The 27,068-nt window shown below is 40.1% G+C and overlaps 1 protein-coding gene across 1 annotated transcript in view; it reads left to right on the forward strand.

The window, feature by feature from the left end:
• klhdc8a (kelch domain containing 8A) overlaps positions 1 to 26,226 on the forward strand; it is a gene marked incomplete at its 5' end in the record, with an annotated part of 71,924 nt that extends 45,698 nt beyond the window's left edge. Inside the window, 8 exon segments of the mRNA XM_080890751.1 lie at positions 2,679 to 2,709; positions 2,805 to 3,003; positions 3,289 to 3,499; positions 8,118 to 8,282; positions 8,361 to 8,579; positions 20,862 to 20,963; positions 21,573 to 21,721; positions 24,995 to 26,226. Of these exon segments, the coding sequence (XP_080746877.1) occupies positions 2,679 to 2,709; positions 2,805 to 3,003; positions 3,289 to 3,499; positions 8,118 to 8,282; positions 8,361 to 8,579; positions 20,862 to 20,963; positions 21,573 to 21,721; positions 24,995 to 25,048 (1,130 nt within the window). The 3' untranslated portion in view covers positions 25,049 to 26,226.
• Between the last annotated feature and the right edge of the window lie 842 nt (positions 26,227 to 27,068).

Genomic DNA, 27,068 nt, shown 5'->3' on the forward strand with positions numbered 1-27,068 from the left:
AGTTTTTGACAGTTTCTCTGAGCATTCAGTGGTCTGACCTTAGGATGAATTTGTTGGGACATCGGCTCCAGGGCAGACTGGCAACTATTTGGAATGTTGTTTTCCTCAGACAATAATCCTTTTCACTATACAATCATGGACTTCAGATAGTTTGGTAATGGCCCTGTAACCCTTCCTAGAGTAATGAGCAGCAGCAGATGCTTCTCATTGTTAGTCCACAGCATTCAGGCCTGTGTAAGCACAGTGCCAAGAAGGAAAGACATCAGCAAACTATTATAACTTGTGCTTTTATATAGGCTCTCAGAGGTCATCATTAATTAATCAAGTTAAGTTGATTATCAACACCTTGTTATAGTGCATATGGAAGGTATTTACAGCTTGTTCCACATTGTGTCATGTTAAACCTTGTTGCAAAATGGATTAAATTAATTTTTCAGCTCAAAATTCTATTCACAATAGCCTATGATGAGCATATTATCAGCAAAGTGTGCTTTTTAGGTATTTATCATAACGTGTTTGGAAGCACTTGGAAGTGTCAGTGAAAACAGCAAAACCTTAAAAAGCATTAATAGGTTAAAAAAATAAAGTTAAATGAAGGTTACAATCTTCCTATTTGAATATTGACCACAACATTAAACAGAGGGATTCCCATAATTGACAAAACTATACATTATGTATCTCCAAAAAGTTGATTCTGTTCATCTGGACGTAGCTTTTTGTGGGAGAAACGTTTCGTCACTCATCCAAGTGACTTCTTCAGTCTCAGCTGACTGCAGGTTTCCCCAATCTTATAAACAGTACATTTGCATAATGACTGAAACCAGCCATATATACATATACATTATGTAGTCCAGCTGGCAGGGCAGTGGCATACCGCCTATATCCATTAGAATCCATCTAAGGTGAACCAAACTCTTCCACCTACTGCTGGGTCCATCTCAGTGGAAAGGATAATTGAAAGGCAAAAAGTACACTGAAACAAAAACAATCGGGTGCCAAACACATTAAAGTGACTCCAGGTCACAAATTCTGCTTCCCATCAACAGACTTTGTTTAGTGCATGGGTGTCAAACTCCAGTCCTCAAGAGTCGGTGTCCTGAAACTTGTACGTGAGTCCCTGCTGCAACACAGCTGAATAAAATTATTAGGTCATTAGCAAGATTCAGCCATTTGATTCATGTTACAGCAGCTCATGAGTGAATGAACATGGTGCAATAAAAGTACATTTTTCAAACACTTACATTTATTTAAATGTACTTGAGCAGGGTTAGGGGTTGCCACCTCAGCATGCAGTCAAGTTCTGTAGAGACTTGGAATTGACCTACTTTTATTCAGGTGTCTTGCAGCAGGGACACATGGAAAAGTTTCAGGACACCGGCCCTCAAGGACTTGAGTTTGACATCCCTGCTCTAAACTATGTCAGTTATTACGGCTTCAGACCTTAATGCAGGGTTTGCTATGTGTGTGCGCTTAGTCTTACAAGAGTTTCATGTGTGATGCAGGTGATGCATGGCTATTTAAATTCTTCCTTTTAAGGCCGTGGCCCCATCTCCTCTCCTGCTGCAACTTTACTCCTCCCTGTGAAGGTGCTTGCACCGTCTCTACATGATAGCACGACTGTTTTGTTCTTCCTGATCTAATTATCTTAATTTGATTTTTGCACATATGTCACATGCAATACATTTGCCAATTTATCCATGGACTTCTTTGCACAAGTGATCCATTTTTCCTCACATCATAATTAAAGTTTAATAAATCTTTGTAAATCTTTATTCAGTTGGCAGTGTGACTTCGTTCTTTGTTGCAGCCTAAGTATAACACAGTACACACAAACCGAGGAGCAGAAGGAAGAATAAATCTATGAAAAATGTCAAAATTCTATTGCAAGAAATATCCCTGAATGAATTTAACTCATAACATTTGCTTAAATTGTGTGTCTTGACTTTAACTTCTTGTCACTAATCTAATGTAAACAACAATCTTTTTCTTTTTCCATTCACTAAACTTTGTTTTATCAAATAAAAAAACTTTATGGCGTCGTTGTGACATCATATGACATCATAGGTTGTCATTTTAAAAAAATATTAAGTGTGTTGTACATCTTTGTCAATGCCCTTTCATATGATATATTACAAGATCAGATGCTTAGCCAACAGAGGTATTCATGTCCCCCAAGGTCTAGTGTATTGCTGTGAAGTTTGATGACGGTCCATAACGAACTGTGGGTAATATAAAGTTTTACTGATTTTCACAGTTGGTGTGACCTTGAACCTGACCGGTTTTTTAGCAAAATTAAATAAACTCAAGCTGTTATTGGCATCTATTTTCTCTTGAAAACTGTGGACGACTGCACTGCTGACACTAACAGAGACAGAGAGACAAACAAACTGAATCGATTACATACTCCCCCACTGGGGTGAGAAAAATGAAAACATGATAAGTACAGTTCATCAATGACAACAGATCTGACTCTGATTGCATGAAAGCCTTAACTTATTTTAGATAGCGTCTAACATGTTAGACGCTAAAATTAACATGTTGTTGTAAACATTCATTCTGGTAACTCAACTGAAAGCTACATGTACACTACCATTAAACACTGCCACTGATTCCCATCTTTATGCTGTGCTATGTTGCATTACTAAAACCATTTTTGCCTGATGCTGTCTCCGCTCCAGGGCCCAGTGTGAGGTGGAAGACCATCCAGAGGTGAGGAAACACACCTTTCATCTTCTCAGCGTTCCCTGAATAATCCTGCCCTTAACTCTTCTCTGGATCTGGGCCTCCGCCTACCTGCTCCCCAGCTCCCCAGAGAGTCTCCGACTGGGTGCCGATGTCATGGCGGTGCCCAGTGCCCAAGAGTTTCACTGGCAGAGCCTGGCTCGACTGCCCAGCGGCCGTGTCTATCACACTCTGTCTGAAGTGGGGGGGCAGATGTACATGCTGGGGGGCTGTGACGCTGCAGGAAGGCCATGTCCATCCCTGGAGCTCTACTCCCCAGAGGTAAACAATGTGGACAGCGGAGCTGATAGTTTACTGTTTTCTGAGCAGGAATTAATAAACATAAAAACCTTTCAGTCCGTTAAAGACACAAATACACTTTTTTAAGCTAGAAATGAAACAGATATGAATTTATAAGAAACACGCAAGCATTGAATCTGTTTGATGTGTATGTACCCTGAACTAAAGGAGCCATGGACTTTATCTGAACACAGAACTCTAATTTAAAAAGTTAAATACAACCCAGTTCTTTGACAGCTGACGTGTCTTCCTCCTCGCAATTTTCAGGGGGACCGGTGGATAAGCTTGCCCCCTATGCCCACTCCTCGTGCTGGGGCAGCTGTGGCAGTTATGGGAAAGCAGATCCTGGTGGTGGGAGGAGTGGGAGAGGACCAGAGCCCTCTGAAGGTGGTGGAGATGTATAACACAGAGGAGGGGAGGTGGAGGAAGAGAAGTGCTCTACGGGAGGCACTGATGGGTGTATCCATTACAGTGAAAGGTATGGATTATACATAAACTGTATGCACCACACTGCGTCTGTTTCTGTTTCTATAGCAAGTTTCTATTATGCATTTTAAGCAAAATTACTTTGTAATGGTTACTGAAAATAATTAGAATATTCCTCCTTAATTGCCCCCTTACAAACAACTATTCATAGTTATGGTAGACTTGCAACATGCTAGCTTTTACTCCAGAGTTTGCACTTGGCCTCAGTTTCATATACTTTTAAGAGATTTTGACTTCTGTAAAGGTCTTTGGCTTTGCTTGTTTGTCATTTTGTGTTGTATTACCCAACATGTTCTTCTGTGGATTCTGTTTAATGGTGACTGGTAAACATCTCATAGCTACGTTGTGACTACATACTGGCAGTAGAGGTTGTATTATTGATCAGGACTGATTGTGAAATGAAATGAAATCAGCAGTTTTGAGGGAAAAACAACAAACAATTTTAAAAAAATCAAGATTCATACGTCGGGATTGTACTGTTATATCTCTTTGTGAGAATATGTACAGTCCATGGGAATTGTTGATATTGTAGAACTGTAATAACACAATGATGCCATTTGAATACTAAACCATCCCACTCAGAAAATCTGTAAGTGTTGTTGATTTCAGCTGCAGAGCAGACATGTGAAGAATACCACCAAACACCATCCTGGAGTTAAATGTGTTCTGAACACATTTAACACATTTAAATTTCCTCCAAGCTGCCAGGCCACACTGCGTTCTTGGAAAAATTTAGTTGTAACTTTTGCTGCACAAAGAGTCAAACCAAATACTGAAAGTAAAAACGTACATTATATTTTTGATTAGCTGCTGTTTTTCAAAGTGGCCACTGTTAGCTTTGATGACAGTTTAGCCCTAGCTGGCCTTATGTTTACCAGTTTCATCAGGTTACCACCTAATAGTTTTCAGTTAACAGGTAAGCTATCTTACGGATCTACCATTAGACAGATAAGCTAACAGTAACTCCTGGAAGTTTTGGCTTCTTAATGTTTCTGTGTTCATGTGTTGTATTCTGCTTAGGTAGTGTTATTGTACAGCAAATAGCCCTTCACTGGTGACACATCTGGTGATTTATTCAGCATTCCAGGCAGCAATGTGGTTTAACATTACAATAACCAAAACTCATCACCAAAATACTCTCAGGGCCATTTGGACAGGTAGGATAGTGATGAACAGCAGCTTTAGCTCACCTGGCTGCCACAAACAAGTGTTCGAAACCCTAACAACACATTTCAGAATGAGTTTAATGAGTCCAGAGTGAAGGAAAAGCAACCAGTAAGTGCTCAGCATATGTAGAAAACTTGGAGACTGTTGGAAAGGCTCCACATGATGACCTCATGAGACTGAAGAGTGTGCAAAGATGTTTTCAAAGCAAAAGTCGGCTGCTTTGAAGAATCTGAAATATAATATAAAAGAGCTTTTAGGTTTGTTTACTCTTCTCTCTGCTTTCACTGTTCTGTATTCTCTTTTGATCTTCTTAGTATATCCCTACACTGTAAAAGAAATAAAGAAAAAAACAAGTAGTGAGCATTCACAGTGAAGTAGGGAACATTAATAAGATCTGTTACAGACATAGACATACTCCTCATCCTTAGTTGGGGTGTATAAGTGTGTGTGTGCCAAAGAGCCATTTAAAACCTTTTCTGACAGCTTGTATATAAACATACATTAATAGGTCAAATTGCTGATGGACCTCATTGATCAGCGGGCTGCTCATTTGTCTTGCTTTCAGCTGTGTTTGTCATGATTCGTTGTGTGGCAGGCAGGAGGAGGACCCAAAATGCAAAACTCACAGACACGGGGATGAACTCAAAAAATCACAGCTTTAATGCTGGAGAGGCAGAACGTAGGAAATACAAAACTAAACTGGGAAAACTAAATACAAAGCTCGCCAAGAGACACAGGGAGGAACACACACAACATGAGGGAGAACGCGACGCCGAACAGAGGGAGACGCAGACAGAAATACACAGAGGGTTAACGAGGAAAGTGGGAACACACGGGGAACACAGCTGACACAGATAACCATAACGAGACAGGGCGGGGTGAACATAACACTGACGGGAGACGGGCAGAGTCAAACAGGAAGTACACAGAGGTTCAGACAGGAGGAGAGAGCACGGGGAGAACACAGACATAACAGGCTGGGGAAAACATGGAATGAAACACGAAAGGGGACAAGGGCTCATGAATACATAGAGGGGCACACAGGGGGTGAGAGTCACAAAGGGAAAGCACACAGGGAACAACATAACAGGGCAACTCAGGAAACAGAACCTAAACAGGGAACGAAATACAAAAATACAAGAAACTAAGAATACTGGGCCCACATGGCCCAGGACCATGACAGTGTTTGTTTAAGACATTCGTGATAGCTGGAGGGTTTCAGCCCAGCTAATCCCTGGGGACATGAGACTGTTCCTTCAGAGTGTACACAGAGGGAGACAGATAACCATTCACACTCACATTGACACCTCCAGAAACTCTGCAGACTACTCAAATCTGACTCCGGTAGCACGTGGGTACAGTTTTATTACCCACAGGCTGGACACCACAGTAATTAGAACTTTTGCTTAACAGCAAAGCCGGCTGGGGCTTCACAGTTTGCATGAGTTCTCTGCGGGTACTCTGGCTTCCTCGCACATGCATGTCCAAAGATATGCACGTTAGGTTAACTGGCAATTTTAAGTCGACTGCAGGTCTGAATGAATATCATCAGTGTTTGGATGATGGATGTCCAGAGGCTCAGCTCAGGACAAATACGCTCTCCCTGAAACATACAATGAAACACAAACCCGTGAGAAACATCACTCACGTGCGGCTGTCTGATCACAGCTGTTTCACAGAAAATATGAATGCATTAGCATGTGGGCAAAAAATTAATCATGTTAAGTGAAACAAAGAAAGATACAGTTATATTTTTGAAACAATGGCTAAAATAACCACTCAACGTTCCATTTAAGACAAATTTAACCCAATTTTAGCCTTTGTAATGTGCACTGGTCATCATCAGCCAATCAAGGAAACATATCAAAGTTGCTAAGTGCATGAATGGGAATCAGTCACAGTTTGGTGAAGTTATCTTTTGAATAGGTTTTGGCTGGAGGTGATTGTTTTATGGCTGTATTGGGTTATATATGGTCTAAACTGATGTCTAATGTAGGCCGTTATTTATAGCGTTATTCAGACTAAACAACCCAGTTTTCAATGAGTAATTTGGGGTAAATAAAGGACAGAAAAACTATTTCCATCAATGTGTGGTGCTTGCTTGGTATTATTCCTGGTGTTGAGTGAGTCACACATATGCCAGGTCCATATGTATGATTGCCACCCTGAGCTCAGTTATACAATAGCTATCTGTCACCTTGTTAATCTCCCAATTGTCACGTTATCTATTGTCATCAGTGGAGAATAACTTTAGTCAAAATTAAAACCATACATTTTCTGTGCCCATGTGTAGTTCAAACTCTGAAATTTCATAGGAAATAAAAGAGTTATGGCTAATTTTATGTGCCTAAAAATGAGAGCAATAAAAACAAACAAGATGCATCCATCAAGAATTAACTGTGCAAAGTGTGAAGAAGATAATCAGAGTAGCTGCTCTCCAGTGTGAACTTCAGAACAACACTTGGGTGCACTTTAATTTTTACCAAAAAGTCGGCTCTGTTTTGCTGTCTGAAGTCATTGGAGCGATATTTGGGGGCTCTGATTTATTCCTACATTTTGCAGCTAGTATGACCGGTCTTCTCAGGGAGCTTCTCTATGACTCCGGTGCATCTGTCAGTGTCCGAGGGAACGCAGATAGATGCTGTATACACATAGACTTATTGGCTGTGTATGGGCTCCATTGTGCTCCCTCTATCTCCCTGACCACTTTTCGATCCTCTGCCCTTTGCTCGCACTTTCATCCCCCAGCTCATCCCGAGCAGCTGAAAAAGAGACAGATCGTCTGACAAAATAATCAATAATAGCAAATTAAAACAAATCTGGTATTTCTGAATGGAGCGTCAGCCACCACATTGACTAAATGATGCCATTTTTATTGACGTTTGTGGGATCGTTATTTTCTGGATATTTAATAATGAACTTGTGGTAATGAGACATTCTTTTCCCCAAATGAATATAAAGTGTTTTTGCAAACTTTCTTCCCCTCTTGTCACTAATGCAGATGCATTGAGGTTAGAATCTGAAGTCAAGTGGCTTTGTAAAGAAACACTTGACTAAAGTAAACACACAATAAAAATGCAGATTGCTTCCCTGCAGCTCTTTTCCTCTTCATTTTGACGATTAATGCTGCTTTTCTCACGCTTCGACACTCGCCTTCGCTTTCGATTCTTATGCTTGGGGTGTCATGCCAAAGTGCCAGACGTGGACTCTTGCATTTTTATTCTACTGCTGTACTTTCTGTCCTTCGTCTGTCAGATTTTCTTGCCTTGTCACAAGCTAACTTCTCATCCGTGTCTGCCTGTGGATGAGCAGATTTTTTAGCACTTCATGAAGTGCCCACAAGTTGTTTCCATCAGCTAGGATGCGGTGGAGAAGTGTAGCTCCACTTTTGTAATCATCGTGATATAATGTCTGAAATGTCCTGTCTCTGTGCATGTGTCTAGATGGCCGTGCTCTGGCTCTTGGGGGAATGTGTGCAGACCTGCTTCCCCGTAGTATCCTGCAGCAGTATGACCTTCGAAAGGACGTGTGGGCGCTACTTCCTTCCATGCCGACCCCACGCTACGATGCTAACACACATCTGCTTGGCAATAAGCTCTATGTGGCAGGTACTAACACACGAGCACAGCTATTATGTCTGCACTTTATTTGTCACTCTAGTAGACAACTTTTTTTTTACCCTTAAGGTGGCCGTCAGTGTAAGCGACCGTTAAAGGCCTTTGAGGTGTACGACACAGAGACGCGATCTTGGACTACGCTACCCATGATGCCATGCAAACGTTCCTATGGGGGTGTGATATGGGACCCAGCTGGCAGGCTGTGCCTGTTAGGAGGACTGCGGCAGGGCGGGGGACACCAAAGCTCCAAGTTCACCAAGAACGTCAATATTTTTGACACCAACCAAGGTACAGCGCTTAATGATTTTAACCTGTATGCTAGTTTTTAATTTGTTTTTCACATGTAGTAAAAGTAGAAAGAATTCTTGCCATATGCATATCAGGATTCATTGCATATCAGGACAGATAATCGTATTAGAACTGCACATCCAGAACACACCAGCTCAAGTTTGAATCTTTCACTAAACTTAAGCGGGGCTCAACTTCAGAGCTGAACAGAGAGCAAAACATGAAACAGATCTGAGGCTTTTTACTGTCCTCCCCACATACAGCAGAGATTTTCGCTGTCAAAAACACTCAGCAGGAAAAAAGTGAAGAAGAAATAAACAAGATCATCACATAATGCTGTAATTTAAATAACCTCCTCTTTTCTATCACTTGATGATAGAAAATGTTCACATCATTCTATTATTTAATGACACACACACTCGTTTTCATGTCTTAGTGAGGACAAAGAATTGACAAAACGCTTTCCTCAGCTCTATAGCCTAACCCTAACCACCAGAAATGAATGCTTAACCCTAACCTATTTGTAACCTAACCCTAAAACCATATTTTAGGCCTCAAAAATGCCTTCAAATTCATGAGAACTGGCATTTGATCCCCACAGTGACTGTTGGGCCCCCTAAGTATAGTGCCATTCCAATTTCTGGTTCTAAAAAAGACCCAAACACACACACACGCACACACACACACACACACGCACACACAGACTTACATCAATTTCAAGTCACGTAAAAGTCCAGGCAGGAGCGTGAAATAACACATTTTTCCTTCATAAACTTTTATTGCACTCAAACTATTTGAATTTCAGCACCATGGACAGCTCTAAAACACAACTGTTTGTAATGGTGAACCTACACAAATTCGGCTGCATGCACATGCAGGATATAGATCATATGTACACACACACACACACACACACACACACACACACACACACACACACAAGACTACTCCATGTAATCTGCAAATCCATTTGGTTTTGATTAGTTTCTTTTGTTAGCTTAACAAATTGTTGTTGTTCTATTAAAACACAAAGTATAGAAATAAAGTTCTGTCAATCAGGCATTTTTGCTTTGTTTTATCCCAACGCTATAATTTATTCCGTCAGTCACTCTGACTGCCAAACTGTCACCAGACTTATATATATCGCACACAAAAGTAACATCAGTCTGTGAATGTCAGCGACCTGAGGAGAGTATCTGCTGGACTTTTGAACAGAGCCTCTTGGAAAATATGAACGTATCATAATTCATATTTTTGACCACACTCGTCTCCATTTACATGACCCTGCGTGCACTCTCATCTTCACACTGTCATTTCTTGCATTCTGTGATTATTGATGGCTTGTGTTTTTAAACATGAAGGCATAAAACAATGATTTCATTGCACTGCTAATGTACTTATATAAAATGTGAAATCGAAATTTAAACGCATGCAGTAATGCCTGCATGCTCTGGTTCAAAAATACTGCGCTGTGAAAGGGACACTTCAAATCCAACAACGAGTACATGTCCAGCTAATAGATCCAACCTGCAGTATTTATTTATTTATTTATTTAGTTATAGGTGGAAAAACTCCACAGCTGATCCTTTTATATACAGTTTCTATATAATTTCTTTGGATTTTTTCTTAACTCTCCTTTCGTGCTCTGCACATCTCTCAAAAGTTGCTGCAGTGATTTTAATGCCCAAACCAACTTTTACAGACAGGTAAGAGAGTGCAGACCGTCATTAGCGTTACAGCGGATTCCTTTGTCACGCGTTAGGTGATCGCTCAAACATCTCTCCCCACAGAAGGACAACGACCTCCAGACCAAATAACCCTCTCTGTGCCAGCCGTGATTTTAACACATGTAAGTGGTATTCCAGGAATCACTGACAGAAAGTTACATCGTTTTCAATGTATGTTCACAAACTTTTTATACAAACTTTAAATGAGGGATTGTTGCTTTTCTTATTATACTGCTTGTTGTTCAGCTGCCGCTCTTCATTGGCACTGGAATTATTGGCACCTCTTAATGCTCAAATAGCCTTCTACAGACAAGCAGCAAGACCCGTCTCTGCCTGTCTGTGAAACTTTCTTAGTGAATGCCATTGATGTGTTTTGTCCGTTAATAAAATTAATCACAAAAGATTTTCGATTTTTACATTATTGTTTTTAAAAGTATACAGTCCAGAATATGTACTAAAACTGTGGTAATACATCTGCAAACTTTGTGACATCATTTTGAATTTCTAACAGAGTGTAACTTAAAAATATATAGAAATAATTTTTACTTGGTGCAATGATCTGACAAACCAGAACATGCCTGGTTAGTTTATTTAGGTCACTCAGTCAGAGAAACCTTTTTTAGCGCACAGCTGAAAAGAATATCATTCTTTTTCTTTTATCTTGTGGTAACTGTGAGAGCATGTAATCTCCTCCTTGAAAGAAATTGACGGTTTCAGCTGAAACAACAAAAACTGAATATCAGGAAAACCATAAATTTACAGAATTCACATAGTATGGATGGCATTTTTTGGTAGTCTTCTAATGTCCCGTTTTCGCAAAGGCACCATGAGGTTGTGTCACGGCTGCCGAGGCGAGCCGTGTGGAATAAATGAGGATCCAGTCGCAGGCAGTCGTAGAGGAGTGAAGGTGATTTATTGAACACAAAAGAATGTGGACAAACAGCAAACGGGGCTCGAACTAAACTAAACTGGGAAACAACTAAACTACAGAGCACAAACCTGAATGAAAACAAGCAGAGGAGGATGACGATGAACAACAGGGAGAAGACACGGTGGATACACAGACTGACACTGAGTAATACAGACGAACCGGCAACAGGCAGGAGAACACACAGGGCTTAAATACACACACCAGTAATCAGGGGATGAGAGACAGGAGGGCAACACAGCTGGGAGGAATCTGGGCTGACGGGACAGGGGAAACGTAAACTGATCACACTCACATACGACACGGACCTTCACAATAAAACAGGAAACTCAGATACATGGAACCAGACAAGACATTGAACTAAACAGACAGATTCACAAACAGATGGGGTGACACCATAGACAGAGACACAGACTCAAAGGCAGACCAAATATAACACACAGAACTCAAACAATAATAATCATCATCATCATCATAAACTAGAAAATGATAACTAAAAGCGCTGGGTCACCGACCCAGGACCATGACAGGTTGTTTCTATTTGCTCAATCAAACTCTGCCCAAAAAGCTGTCCTACGCATATCTATCACAATAACGCTGGTTGAATACACTTTAATTTGTATGGTTGGTTAAAACAGAGCTTGAAAAAAACATTCCCCTCTAAGATACAAGAACGGGACTGAAAATCCTTTACAAAGCAGCCAGTGTCCAAAGAAACACCTTCATAAAGCCTGTCTCAGAATTAATTAACCTCTACGTCTGCACATCTGTGTATTTAATTTTCTTTTAAATTGCATCTATTTATTAGATTATATTGAAATGGATGAATGAAGAACTGTTTACTGGAAATAGTTTTGATGATCTGCAAATGATGATGCCCAAATTGACTGTGAAGTTTTATCCATTTATTTTACATTTTCAAAACTTGAATCAAAGTTTTTATATTTTAATCGGTGAAGAGGTTTACAACAAAACCTAGCAAAAGAATATGAAATTCAATTCAGTTTTATTTATATCGCTCCAAATCAAAACAGTGGCCTTAATGCGCTTTATATATATATTAGGTAAAGACTCTAGAATTATACTGAGTAAACCATCTATAGCTAACTTTTCTAGTCTGCAACTGAGTGAAACGACGTATTTAAAGTGGAAAGTAGATAAGAGGACAGACTCCCAGTGGCTGACTGCTAGCTGACAACTAACAGTCAGGCGGTATCTGTCTATTAAAGTAATTCATTACACTACTCACTTATTTCCACATTGCACTCTCATATAATGAAGAGTTAATAATATAAACCCAATGCTACAGTCCCAAACGCTAACACAAATCCCTATCCTAATGAGGACACATAGGATATTTTATAGTGTCTACAGAAAACCAGTGAAAGCCGTTGAAGGCAGAACACACAGACTTTGAAGGTTCCGGCTCCTAGGCTCAATTTAGTATTCGCTCAGCTTTAACATTCTTCTGGGATCTTTGTTAGCTTTGTGTTATCATGCTGTTTGTCCTCCCTGCACACAAACTGAAATCAGCTGATTGCAGCTAATTTCTGGAGGACCTCTGTGTCACAATTAAAATAATGGTAGCTGTAATGTAATTCAGTTACTTCGATACAGTAACTTGTTACATTGTTGCATTACTGAAAAATGTAATGCATTCAAACATTACCTTCCATCCATCCTTCTACTCTCATTTCCTGTCTTTATTTTGCTTTTCAAAAAAGAAAAGAAATGCTAATTCCTACAGAGCACAATGAAGACTGGAGGACTGAGCACCGCTTGACTTCAGCTTGATACGTGAGGGATGTTTTCATAGCACTCAGAGGTTTCATCAAGTCTTCTACCTAAAAATAAAAGTCATTATCTCGTTTTTGCAATTGCGTCCCTCTTCAATTAGACCCTGCTCTCTTACAAAGCAGTGATTAACATCAACCTCACCGTGCAGATAGCTGGTTTCTTTCCTTGCTTAATTCTGTGCACACTCCATGTCCCTAAACACAGTGACATGACTTATCCCTCTATCCAGCAAAGGCACCCCAGAGTAACAGGTGAACAAATTGAGAAGAGACCGGAAGGAGAAAAGGGAGAAGAAAAATCAATAAGTCATTTTAGACAGCTGGAAAAGTGGTCACACTTTGGGATTGGTCGAATGAAAGCCAAATAAAGCAGAACATGGGCGTGATAATGTTAATGTATGATAATGGGGAGAAAGTTTGCTTTATGTGTGACAGAAGAGGAAAGATGAAAATAAAATAACTTCCAACACACACAAACGCTTGATACTGATCCAGGCAGACGTGCATGCATGCACACACACACACACACACGCACGCACACACACACACACACACACACACACACACACACACACGAACACACACACACACACACACACACACACACACACACACACACACACACACACACACACACAGCCATACCCCGTTTCTCCAATCTAATTTTGGTGGAGATGAGATGGGAGATGAGCTGCTGAGGGAGGGTTGGGGATGAGAAGCACTTTAAATTACAAGATCCAGAAACAGATTGCTTTATCATCCATCTGCAGCAGTATCTCTCCACACATACACACACACCATGCAATCTGCTGTCACACAGTGATATTGTATTACTGTTCCATTTCATATTGCCAGTATTAAGACACACGCCTGTTAGCGAATGTTGCAATGTGGGCAAGATGCAACAAGTACAAAGGAAATGCAAAGAACGAAGCAGTGGCAAGAAAATTGCCTGAAAATGACACATTTTGGTTTTAGAAAAAATATTTAAGGTGTCAGTTCACACCTATGGGCAATTTAGAGTTTCCAATTAACCTATCCCCACTAACTGCATGTCTTTGGACTGTGGGACGAAGCCGGAGCACCTGGAGAGAATCCATGCAAATATGGGGAGAACATGCAAACTCCACACAAAAAGACCCCGTCCTGATGGTGGAGTTGAACTCAGGACCCTCTTGCTGTGAGGCAACCATGCTGCCTGAGTAATGTTGCACCCAAATTACTCAGGAAATATTTTTCCCACTTTCTTCAAGTGGTAACTCCTGATATGGACAGTTTATTTTTTCGAAGTTTAGGTTTTTTCATGTTTTTTTGTTTAGTTTCCAAAGTAGTTGATTTCAGTGTTGTGCACCACACAAAGAAAATTCCGTTCATCTCACTTTAACAGTGTTGTTAAGGGTAAAGGCCCAGGCTCATGTCTTAGAAACTGGATAAAAAGCTGTTTAAATATTTTGCAAGGGTCCTGGAGCTACTGGAGCAATTTCTCATGGAATTCAACTTGAAAAATATCCTCTAACTTAAGTTTATGTAGCATTCTTACAATCCCTGCTTGTGAGGTGATACTTGGCTGCAGAGCTGCTGGTGTTTGAACTTCAGCAGAGATGTGCTGAGGTGAGGTGCAGCTGATGATGGCGAGCTATCGGAGATCGTTTAACAGCAGCTCTGTGAAACAGAATTGTTCAAATAAATGATTTGTGCAAAGATACGCTAAACTAAAGGTGACAAACTCTGAGACTAACTCTTGAGGATGATTGGTTAAACATCCATTCCAAGATGCAATTAAAAATATCCAGATACCTTACAGAAACAAGACAATTTCCCAAAGAATTCCAGTCACCCTCCTGTCATCAGCTGCTAATACGAACCTGGACCCCATTTTGCCTTTAGGGCTCTCTTGCTGTGAGGCAACAGTCTTAACCACTGTGCAACCCAGTGAGGCTAACATGTTTTTTAAAACCTATTAATAAGCAAAACATTTTTACAGTATGTAACAGAATGATGAGCAGATGCCTCTCCAGTACGTTCTTTATACTATAGATGGACCCCAATGTTACAATCTAGAACTGCAGCAGGTTGTGGTAGTGCTTCTCCTGCTGTGCATTCCCACTGAGCTCCAGCATTGGTCCCCTATTAACAGTGGCTCTCCAAAGGAAAAGAATGACTTCAGTCCAACACAAGGAACATTAACAGTACCAACCTGAATCTCATGTCTCCCTACTTTGGACGATGTAGAACTAGCTGGTTAGCAGCGACTGAGCTTTCAAAACAGTTTGTTGCCCGGTGGTAAATCAGTAGTGTTGTTGTGCTGGATGACTCGAGTCATCTTTCTTGTTTTTTTGCTTAATATGACTTTGGTCAAATCCCGAGAGATTTAGCTTTAGAGAAAGAGAGTGAGTGAAAATAAAAGAGAGAGATGAGTGGCGGTGGTTAAGCAAGCTAGAAAGTGAACAGAGAGAGAGAGAGTGATGTTAACAAAAAAAAAGTGATGAAATTGGAGAACAGAAAAAGAGATGCAGACAGCTGAGATTTAATGTGATTGTTATGTTTTTATAATCCTGCTTGTAAACACAGTTGTCACTACGTCAGTTGACTAATTTGTCTAATCTTTACGGATCTTCACTGCAGTAGAAATGCAGACATACGAGAACCTGAAGGGAAAAAGTTACTTTGGGTGGAAAAACAACATCTGTGGGCTTCTCAGCCTGCATATGAACCATCCAATCAGCTTTTCAGCTTCAGCTTTATTTATATCACATCAGTTGACAACAACTTTGTAAGGTGCCTGTTCACTTGGCAATGGTGGGGAGGAAGAACTCTCATTTAAAAGGAACTGAACCAAGGTCAGGGAGGCTCAGCCATCTGCCATGGGTCAGTTAGAACGGTGAGGAGAGACGGTGGAAGGAGACAGAAAAGAGGGCATAAAAAAACTGAGATTAATATTTCTAGTAGTAGTAGGTGTGGCCTACACCTTTTTCTATGTTTGTTTGATTCCTACTGTCACTTATAAAATGTTATTAAATAATACAGTTTATATAACAACGCTAAAACATTCTGGATGTCTTTGAATTAAAGTAGTTTGCATACTAATTGCAATTTATATTCTGACTACACTCTAGCCTTGTGTGTATAGTATTTTGTATTGAATTTTATTTTATTTTTTGTTTAGTTTAGTTATTTATTTTCATTTATTTGTGTGTGGGGAACTCATAAAGTAAAAATGTCATTGCTAAGCACCACTGCTGTGTGGCATACATGACAATAAACCTCTTGATTCTTCCTAAATTAACCAAATAATAAGTCGAGATTTGTGCTTGAGTCTTCACCAATGGTAAAAGTTTAAATCTTCAGTAAGCACAAAAGCTGTGAGCTACAGATAAACCTCAGCTGGTGTTTCAGTGTGATTGAAAATTTCAAATTCAGTTGCTTTTCTGTTACAAACCTTCAGCTGGAATAATGAATTCTGCTGCTTTTACTGCATCTAACAAAGCAGCACTTTCCTTTGTTCTGCTAAAGCTCGTACAGCTCAGGCAACATGAACAATAACCACAAATGATGCAGTCCCCCCCGAGACCTACTTATAACAAACGAACTCCCATGTTGTGACTGTGATTTATGTCCTGCTTGAGATAATTTAAAAAAACAGAAGGGACTAAAACATAACAAAGCAGATGGAATGAAGCAGAAATGAGAATAGAGCAAAAGTGGACTGGCTTCTTAGACCAGCTTGTAATTATTAGAAATGACAGAACATCATAGTGAGATACATTCTGTCCAAAAGGATCATCTGTGCGGTCAGCAGTCTGTAAGATTTCAAACGTGACATACCCAAGCTATCAAAGAGCGAGAACCAATCACCATCCCTTTCTAGCTTTAATCATGAGGGACAATTACAGAGGAGAGCCACAGACGAAATTACCACCACACAGACTACAAAGCCCAGTCTTCAGAGAATCGCTTCATCTCCTTCATTCCATTGTCTCGCTCTCTCTCTATCTGAAATCCTCTCTCTGTGTTTTCTCTCTCGTTCTCGCCTCTTTATTCTCCTCTGCAGTCTCCCACCAGAGGAGAATAATGCATGCTGGTGTTTTCCCCGCATCCTACAAAGAAAATCTTGGCGTGAAGACTTGTGTAATCCCTCCAAAGCAAATAGGAACGAGGCCTGCAGTTGCAGCTCAGTCTCAAAGGATTGAACCACAAGTCTGTAGAAGGATGTGTTGACACAGCTGTAATTTAAAGACAAAAACCCAGCCTGCAACACTGTAAGCACTCTTTGAAAATCAGCTATTACTGTCTGAATTCTTTCTAGATTGATGCCTGTTTTTATGAATACAAATATAGAAGAAAACATCAAAGACGAGGTTATAGAACTGCCCTTTTGTAATGAAGTCTTTAACAGACGATGTAGTGCAGTGACGAGAGATATTTTTATTCAACCGCTAAAAATAAAAAGCAGACACAGGAAATGCACTGTGCTCTGAAGTGGCTCGTTTTGTAAAGACGATTTACATATCACTACATGAGATTGTTTTGCTGTCATACAGCACTTTTGTTATATAATATTTCAAAATACATCCTACAAAAATGACCCAGTATTACTGGACTAAATTACCATCAATTCCCAAAATAACTAATCTTCTTAAGGTTTAGTTTAATCAAAAGACTCTGTTGCTGCAGCTTAAATGTCGATGATTCAGAGCATACATCCAGAATCTTTCACAATGCAAAAATCAAGCAGTTTTTAGATATTGCTTTGGACAATTTCTGGTGAATCAGGTCAGGATATTTTCCACAACTGTCCTTTCTCACATGCAGCAAACAGCAGGAAATAATCTGCTTGAGATGTCTTTGCACTGGTAGGGTTGGTACAATACTAGAATATCAAACCCAGTACCAACACTTAAACTACTTGATGCCATTTTGACACCACGGGGGAAGAATGTTTTTTCTTAATACAAAGATAAAAATAGTACTAGTCTGGATGTTATATGGCATTTTTCTACTTTCGTGGAGGACTCAAAGCACTTTTTACACCATGCCTCGTTCACCCATTCATACAAGCACTTTTTTTTATGCCTAAGTGTTGTCGATCTAACGTTCACACTTCAATGATCGAAGAGCAACTTTGGGTTAGTTTCTTGGCTGAGGATTCTCTGGCATGCTGCCACAGAGCAGCCAGGAATCAAACCACCAACTTTCCAATCACTGGATGACCTGCTCGACCTCCTGAATACAGCCAAACCACCAATAACAACAATGTCAGTCACAGGACTGTACTTAAGTTGTCTGACATAGTGCCAAAAAATACAGTAACATAAGTACAGCCCAAAAGAATAAAATAAAATAACAACAAATTGAAAACAATATTGTGAGGTTGTCAGAGGTTGTCCCGCGCTCGTCATGTCTCATTGCTGATCAAATAGAGTTGGTAAGGCTGTCGTTAGTGGCTGGGAGAGTTTTTCCTGCCTCAGTCACACTGTAGACACATATAACTGTATTATCCTGTTTAATGAACACCGTCTATTAATCGTACTACTTTAATAATAATAGATTGCTATTGTGACTGTCAGTAATTGCTGGCTACTGTTTATGTGTTTGTATGTCAGCTGGAGGAGGCAGAGGCGCCACTCTTGATATCAATACTGTTGCAAATAAGTATTTAATCCAGTAGCTGTTTTTAGTCGTGATGAGTACCTGAGTATCAATGGTTTCAGCAAGAAAGCTCAGTCAGACTATTGAAATTTGCACTGACTTTGTACTGTAGAGCTGGAACACTAAAGCTCCATTAACATCTGATCCAAGTCTGTTGGACATTAGTGTTATGAAATGACTCACATACAGCCTTAAAGCTGTGATTGTGTGTGAACATTTTTTAACAAGCAATTTGATAATAAGCGACATAAAGAAGCTAAAGCTTATCTGCTTATTATGCATCACATTATTCAACATTACAACCATGTTTTGGTGGTCTAACCTGATTCCTAACTATAAATAACTTCTGGGTTTTTTTGAATTGCACAGATGATGTTCAACACCAAGACAGGATTTTTTTGCTATGGAGAAAACAGAACAGAGTGGACGGCCAGCTGTGATCTCTGCTCTGTTCCCTTTAGTTTAACTTAACCAGGCTGGAAAGAGAAGCACGGCTCTTCATTACACACTGCTGCAACACACAGCAAGACTCACCATCTGGCTTCTTATCTCGTTTTCATTCTCTACCTCTGTTTGTCGCTCTCGACCTTGTCTCTACCTCTTAAAAAGATTGAGTAGGAAGAAAGGGAGAGAGAGAGAAAGGAGAAAGAAAAATGGTAGGAACAAGGCAATGCGGAAGAGAAGGTAAAGAAGGAGAATGGGGGGAAAAACAAGTGCAAAGAAAAAGCAGAGAGAGAAGAAAGGTGAGATAGACAAAGATAAAGTGTAAGACATTCCTTTTCTCTCCTGTTCTGTCTCTATCTTTTTAATTCTCCCTCGCTTTCCTTCACTCCCTAATGAAGTTATCTGTCTTCCTCTGTCACGATTTTCTCCTGTCTGGGTTTTCTTCAGATAAACAAAGCTTGGCAGCAACAAAGCCTGAAAGTAAAATGAGAAGTTTTTGCAGAATCTGTTGGGGAAAGAGAAACATTGTTTTCAGGGCTGAATTTCCATTTCCTGTTACTATCAACTACACATTTTATCATCGTGAGTGCCGCAGATGTCACTTCCCCGTGACAACCACATCAGACAGCACTGAAGAAAACACTGTCCGTCTTAAGTTTTGGTGATTAAGGAGATTAAATTATAAAGTCTTTCCCACCTGTCTGATGATTTTAATGTTGTTACCAATATTTTAGGATTAAAGCTGCCAATAGCTGTTTGATGGTGGATAAGAATTAGCGCTCAATTAACCCTGCACCTGCGTTCAATTCCCAGCAGTGAGGCTTCAGTTTTGAATGCAGTGGTGTTATTGACACAATCAAACAAATGTGTCCAAAATGCTGACTTTAAGTCATTTGATTACATGTAATTTTGTTACACAAGTAATAGGTGTTAAATTTAAAAAGGATCTGGTTAAATGGTCTGAATGGTTAGTATACATTCAGATCATACCAACCACAATTATAAATATATGTGTAGATGGTAAATGGACTGATTCTTATATAGCGCTTTTCTACTCACTGCATGCCATATCACTGTTTTCAGTGCCTTCCGACTAACATTCATACTCCGATGGAAGCATTGGAGAGCAACTTGGGGTTAGTTTCTTGCCCAAGGATATTTGGCATACAGGCAGGGAGCTAGGGATGTACCCACCAATGTTCCAATCAGCAGATGACCTGCTCCACCAACCTCCTGAGCTACAGCCCGATAAGGCCTCCTAGATGCACTGAGGACTGAAACAGAACAAAGTCTCCCAGCAACTTGAAAGCTTGGCAACGTACCTTACCAGCTCTGCAGTGAAATATGATGATATGACGGCTATGACAATGTTTCCGGCAGCGTCAGCCCAAATGATAAATGTTTTTTCTTGTTGACTTTTTCAGTGTCCTAACACACATTCAACTAGACTCCCTCCCAACATTATTTTGACCCTCCTTTTCTCCCTTCCTGTACTTTGAATTCGTTATAACCTTTTTCTGTCCTTGTTGCCTGTGTGTGTGCGATCCTTGTCCTGGCTGCAGCTGCCTTGTGGGTGACCTGTTTGGGTAGGTCATCCTCTGAAAACTCAGCAGCATCCTATCTCGCTGAAGGTGGACTACGGTGCCACCAGACTTCACCTCATCTACTTTATGAGCTTGTGCACACACACAAACATGCTCACCCCAGCTGTCGCTTGTTATCCTTTCCCTTTTTTCAGGCACCTGGCTGAAGTCAGAGGAGACAGTGGCGATGAAAACAAAGAGAGCTGACTTTGCTGCTGCCTTCCTGCGTGGACGGATGGTGGTCGCAGGAGGACTTGGTAAGAGAGATGAACTGCAAACTAATTTCTGCTGATCAGCTTGATTGAAAAACCTACACACAAGGACTTGATGATTTGTAATCACTTTTTACTGCCTGAACACTTTGGATTGCTGGGCTTTAGATAGTCTGAATAAATTATCAGTGGCAGTTTTGTTAACTAAGCAAAATCCTGAAACTTCTCTGTAAACATGAGCTTCCCCTGAGAAATCTCCTGCACACCAGCAAGTATAACAAGGCCTCACAAGCAAGTTCAAACATTTGATACATTTTACTGTAACAATCAAGAGAAGATTATTATCTCCATTTGCAGTAAAGTATACTGTAATTTATACTGGCATAGTTCTCTCGTGGGACCTCCATGCCCTTCCACATGCATACATGAAAAGCCAAATACCAGGACAGCAGTAAGAAGATCCCAACACAGTACAGAGCAGCCATCAGTGACACAGATAAGACATTCAGTCAGAAACAGAATGAAAGGACATGTTGGGATAGACGTGGGTTGCAGACTAAATACATTTTAGTCTTAGCTTTGTAAACTGGATGTATAGAGGACTAGAATAAAGCATAGAGATTATTAGCTGAGCTGTTCTTCTCCATTCTTTAGGTCATGAGCCTTCAGCACTAGACACTGTGGAGGCCTTTCATGCTCAGAAGAAGAAGTGGGAAAGGTTGGCTCCAATGAACTTCCCCAGATGTTCCGCTTCTTCTATCGTCATCAGAGACCGCCTCCTGGTAGTGGGAGGAGTCAACCAGGTACACATGGACTTAGTATAAGTGGAAGGGTTATGTATAGTCTGTAGAGTAAACCAGAGAATAGTTGCATTACCTCACCGCTGAACAATCAGGACAGCTGTTGGTATCCATAGTGACAGATGCTGTCTCTCATAAGCAACCCACAGTTCACCTGTTTATTTGTTTCTAAACCTCAGCAAGCAGCTGTGATTTCATGCCGAGCGGCACTCTGTGGTGAAGGACTAGTGAGTAATACGTTCTGAAAAGGACCTTAACAGTCTGACTACCTGCTCACTGCACATCTGTCCCATTGAGATAGAGCCTCTGCTGATCTGAGCCTGCTTTACACAAAATAGCTGTAAGTGGGCTGAAAATAACATCCCCGCTCACACTGGTATTATTAGCAGATTCCCTATCCAGTTAAAAAGATCTTTATTTGCATTTCCATGCATTCTTCTTCTTGTCAAAACTTGGTGACTACATTACCCACAATGCAGCCATATTTTTTTTGCTTTTCCTGCTCCAGTGGCATCACCTGAGGACATTTGTCAGACTTCACGCAGCTCCCTCTGGGACCTCAAATGACTTTTTACAAAGTTTTTCCACACATGCAGTAGTACTCCTTGTTACCTGTAAACAGACTTTGATGTGTAAAAGCTCTGGAGTTTCCCTTCGAGCGCACTTTATAAAAAGCCTTTTTTGAAGTAATGTGAACAGAAAAACAAGCAGATCTCTGTTGTGTGTCAGGTTCTGAATTCAAATCCACAAACAGCAGCAAAAGCTCCCCTGGCAGGAACTCCACTGCTTAAATAGTGAAAGCAGAATTATACTATTTAATATCAGGTTCATAGTGAACGAGCTCACTGCCTTAGAGGCCTAGAGACCAGCCAAATAAAATCCCTCATCTGATTGCTTTGGTTGTTATAAGACTGCAGTGTTAACTTGTAGTTTGCATGAAAGATGCAGACCGGACTCACCTTTTACTCTTCAAGCTGTATTGGAACTTGAAGATGTTTGACACACGACGGAAACAGAGCATGTAGAACTTCAGTGTAAAAGTAACAAAGCAAAACCAACATTTTTCACTGCAGATCATTTATCTGAATTTCAGGAGCTGGGCTGCCCTCCAAACACTCTACTTCGAATGATGCATCTATTAATTAACGTCCATTTATTTTTGTTTCACTGCTCCATCCTCCCTCCCCCTCTTCTCCGATGTCACCATCTCAGAGGTATTGGAGGATTTGTCATCCACATTTGGGGTTGGGATCCTCGGTAGTGAAAAGGTTGACCCACCTCTAGGCCTGTGTGACCGGGGCCTAACTCTGTATTTAACAAGGAAAAGGTTTCGTTTTCAAACACCACAAATCTATTAACCGCAGCATGCATTTAAATGTAGTTTTAATTTAGCGGTGTTATATTACATCACGTACTCCACTAGTATTTATTTGACTTTTAATTAATCTGTCTGAGAATATATGTAGACTCCAAATCATTCAACCTCTGTTAATATGAGTAAGAAAATAGTATTAGCTGATAATAAGCAAATGTACACTGCACATTAATGGGAACCATTTGTCAGTGGAGCAGATTGTGAGATTCAGTATTCAGCATTTTTCCAATTATTTCCAATTAAACAGCAGTGCAGTGTTTTTCCTGCGTAGAGAAAGACCTAAAAGATGTTTTAGCAGAACAAAAAACACCAACAGTTTTTTTTAATAACCAGTTTTTTTAATCGTACTCTTGATGTATTCAAGTATAAAAGACAGCGAGACACATAGAACTGTTAAATAAAGTAATACACTCACTGATCGACGCAAAATGACTGACTTGCATGTGCAGTCACGCTCCCGCCAGCCCCATCGGAAGGCTGAGTCCGATCTGGAAAAAGGCCACAGTATTACTTCTATTTACCTTTAAAATAAGTCCATCTCTTGCTTTGTCTGTGGTCCTGAGCAGTAACCTGCTCTGTAAAAGCAGCTCCAATTCACGAGTGATAGCCTGTCAACACTGAAGTGGACCGCGCTACCAGCAGGCTAGGAGGAGCGGACATGTCCGCTGAAGGTAGTAAGTTTATTTCAGGTGAGGGAGGAGGAGGGTCAGGTAGCAGTCAATAACAAATTTATAGTCAACACAGTCGTATCTATTTTTATGCCCAGTTTCCAGGTTACGCTTGGAAAAGGTTAGACTCAGAATGGCATGGTAGGTACAGACATTGATCAGTTTTGACCATTTGATTAAATCCTGGATGGAGGAGATAGGATCTGGAAAGAGTACATTTAATAAACATAGCATCACTAAATGGAAAAGGGGCACATTATGTCAGTGAAGGCAGGCCGACAACAGCAGAGCCACATCATCAGCACTTTCATACCTGCAGTCCAAGCTGCACCATCTGCTGGCAAGAACGAGCGACGCTTCAGTAGCAGCACATACACAAAGTTCAAGCCAGCATCATATATGCTTTCAACTGTTTCAACAGTCCGTGTATCACCAAATCTGATGAGGAGCTTCAGTCAAAGTCAAAAAGACTTTATTTATCCCCAAGGGGCAATGTAAAGTCCTGTCCTCTTCTACGTACTGAAGGTTTAGATTTAAATGTATGCTTCCAATTCAGTTAATAGATGAAGAGATTGACAATGAAACAACACAACAGCACAAGTGCTTCATACACAGTCACAGAAATAAGCAATAAATACTCCTTAGACTGGCTGACGCAACTCACTAAAACAGCAGCACATATCTTAGCTAGTTTTTGTTTATTTTCTTCATTTTTAGTGTTTTGTTTTTAGCTACTAGCACTAAAAACTGAGGGTTTTATTGCTGTGTTGAAATTTTGGACCAGTCTAGAGATTAATTCATTCACACATTTCCAGACGCTGTCAGTCATTGATGACAGATTCGAGTGGCTTAAGAAAGTCAGCCTGTACATAGAAAAATGGAGCACTGTGTAAAACTGTTGGAGAGGTTTTGTGTATAAAATGTCTCTTTCCCAGTTTTGTAAGTGCAAGCTGAGCCTTAGCTAAACATTGTTTCTGTTTCGCTACCAATTACCTGAAAGTGCAAATGGTTCATCCACGTGACAGACAATATGGGACATTTTAGAAATTGTGACACATCCAAAAAGATCATATTACATTAAAATGCTGTACATATTTACTAAGAATGGGAAGAAAAGTAAATTATTACATTGAAGTCAGGGACCAAATGTGTATTTTAATTTATTTCATATATCTGGATTTAGTTTCTATGGAGACATCTCTTCAGCCTTTGATGGCCAGTCTTTTCTTTCAGGTTCCCAGCTCGGCACACGAGATCCTCTACATTAAAGAAGAAGAGTATCTGTAGCCTGTAGCGACTGACGCCCAGATGATCGCAGATGATCGCAGATGAGCCGTGATTCCACTTCCTCCTTCCCGAACACCCGTTGTGACTGTAGTGCAATATTTAAGAACCATCACAAACACTGAGAAATGAGTGCAAGTCTGACTGCCTGATGTAATGTATCGGATAAGACTGCCCCCTGCTGGGCGTAACTGGCACTGGGCCCCACATGTCAGCACACAGATGCACAATGGAGGAGCTGGCTCTTTCTTTTTACCGAGCTGATCCTTGATACCTTTATGTATGCAACACTTCTACATTGTACACTGTAGTGCATACTTGAGGAAGGAACTATTTTGTAGCTATCGTGTCTATTCCTGTGGACAGAAGATACGTGGAAGATGTATTTATATTGCATATATAGCGGTTTCATATCTGCATTCATTTGATTTACGTGTAGCTTGCCGACTATTGAGCAAGGGTAGATTTCAATTTAGCTAAATGACACAACTGCAATCCTTATCTCTAATTTAATATGATCTAGAAACAGTTGAGTGTTTGGTTAATAAAATATTCAGTAACAACATTTGCACTGAATCAGTCAACACTGAGTGGGAGCTTTGCCTTCAATTATTTCTAGTGTAATGTGTTGTAGTAATTACACTCAGAATGCTGTAATAAAACTCCTCCGTGCTGTAATAGTGCACATTTGTGGCCAAATGTAACACTTTGCATCCATGAAATGAGACTTGTGTTAAATAACCGTGTTTTTTGTGGTTAAACTAGTTACTGAATTGCTGTTATAAGCAAAGGAAGGAATCCTGTGGGACTTACAGGATGATTGTAGACATTTTATTCCTGCAGCAATACACTTTCTCTGCGTTTTATAATGTTGTGTAGTGCAGTAATATTGTAGTCGTCTCACTCAGGTTATGTTCTAGGTTGACTTTTGTTTGTCTGTTCTTGTAGCTAACAACAAAATCATCTCTTTGGTTTATGTTCTGTGACAGATGATTAATCTGTGGAGTTTTTATATTAATTGTGATGACAGTTCAGCCTTTGCAAAATGTTATCTCAGTCTGCACCGTGATCATGATCAGTCATCGTTCCTACACCCGATCATGCCACACTATAGTGTAAACATGTCATATTGTTATATTCAGTGAAATAAAAGTTTGTATTACACCTTTTTCCCCACAAGATGGCAGTGGTGACACATCATTCTGAGCCTACACAGCACATTACAGCTGCATCACAGGCGGTCGAGGTCCATTTGTTCATAGAGACACATTAATAGCCTCTTGACATTTAAAAAAATATTTAATTGCTGTTAAGAAATCTATTTCACTTTTGTTCAGTTAAAATGACCAGAAACACTGTTGATAACGTGGACGTGCATATGTTTGCTGCACAGCCACAGTGCAGATATCCTTAACCCCCATTGAAATGCCTTGAAATTCATTGTGTTTTGGTGGAGATGCGTTTTTTTTATTATTATTATTATTATTGTATGATGATTCCAATTACTGTTGAGCCTCTTTGAATATTTCCATGTGTTTGTGTGAAAAGTAATAAAATAGGTAATTGTGATTATGTAACTAAAATAATGAAATACAGTTATATATTATATTGTTTACTATATTTAATAAGACTCAGGTCAAGTTTTTTGCACCACTGGACTAACAATGACAGCAGCAGTCTGATACGGTGATTCATGGGGAAGAAGATCTTTAGCATATGAAGTGTAAGGTGTCGACCCTAGCTTTATCCCCGACCAATCAGAGGATGTCATTTTAGTTGATTGCCAATATTTCTCCCAAGTCTTGGCAATCAGGGAACAAAGGAAGTAATCAGTCTAATTAAAAACTCACAGACAAACAAGATTAAGTCTGGTTGAGTCTGTTTTGCCTGTCTTCAAATACAGTTAGGCTTTAGATTTAGAACTCAGGTTAAAGTAAAAGGTAAACCTTATATCTTGACTGTTTTCACAAGAAAAACAGTCAAAACAGTCAAAAACTGTGAGCTTTGCTCACTGACTGGGACA

The sequence above is a fragment of the Rhamphochromis sp. 'chilingali' genome (genome assembly GCF_963969265.1).
Source record: "Rhamphochromis sp. 'chilingali' genome assembly, chromosome: 9".
NCBI lineage: Eukaryota > Metazoa > Chordata > Actinopteri > Cichliformes > Cichlidae > Rhamphochromis > Rhamphochromis sp. 'chilingali'.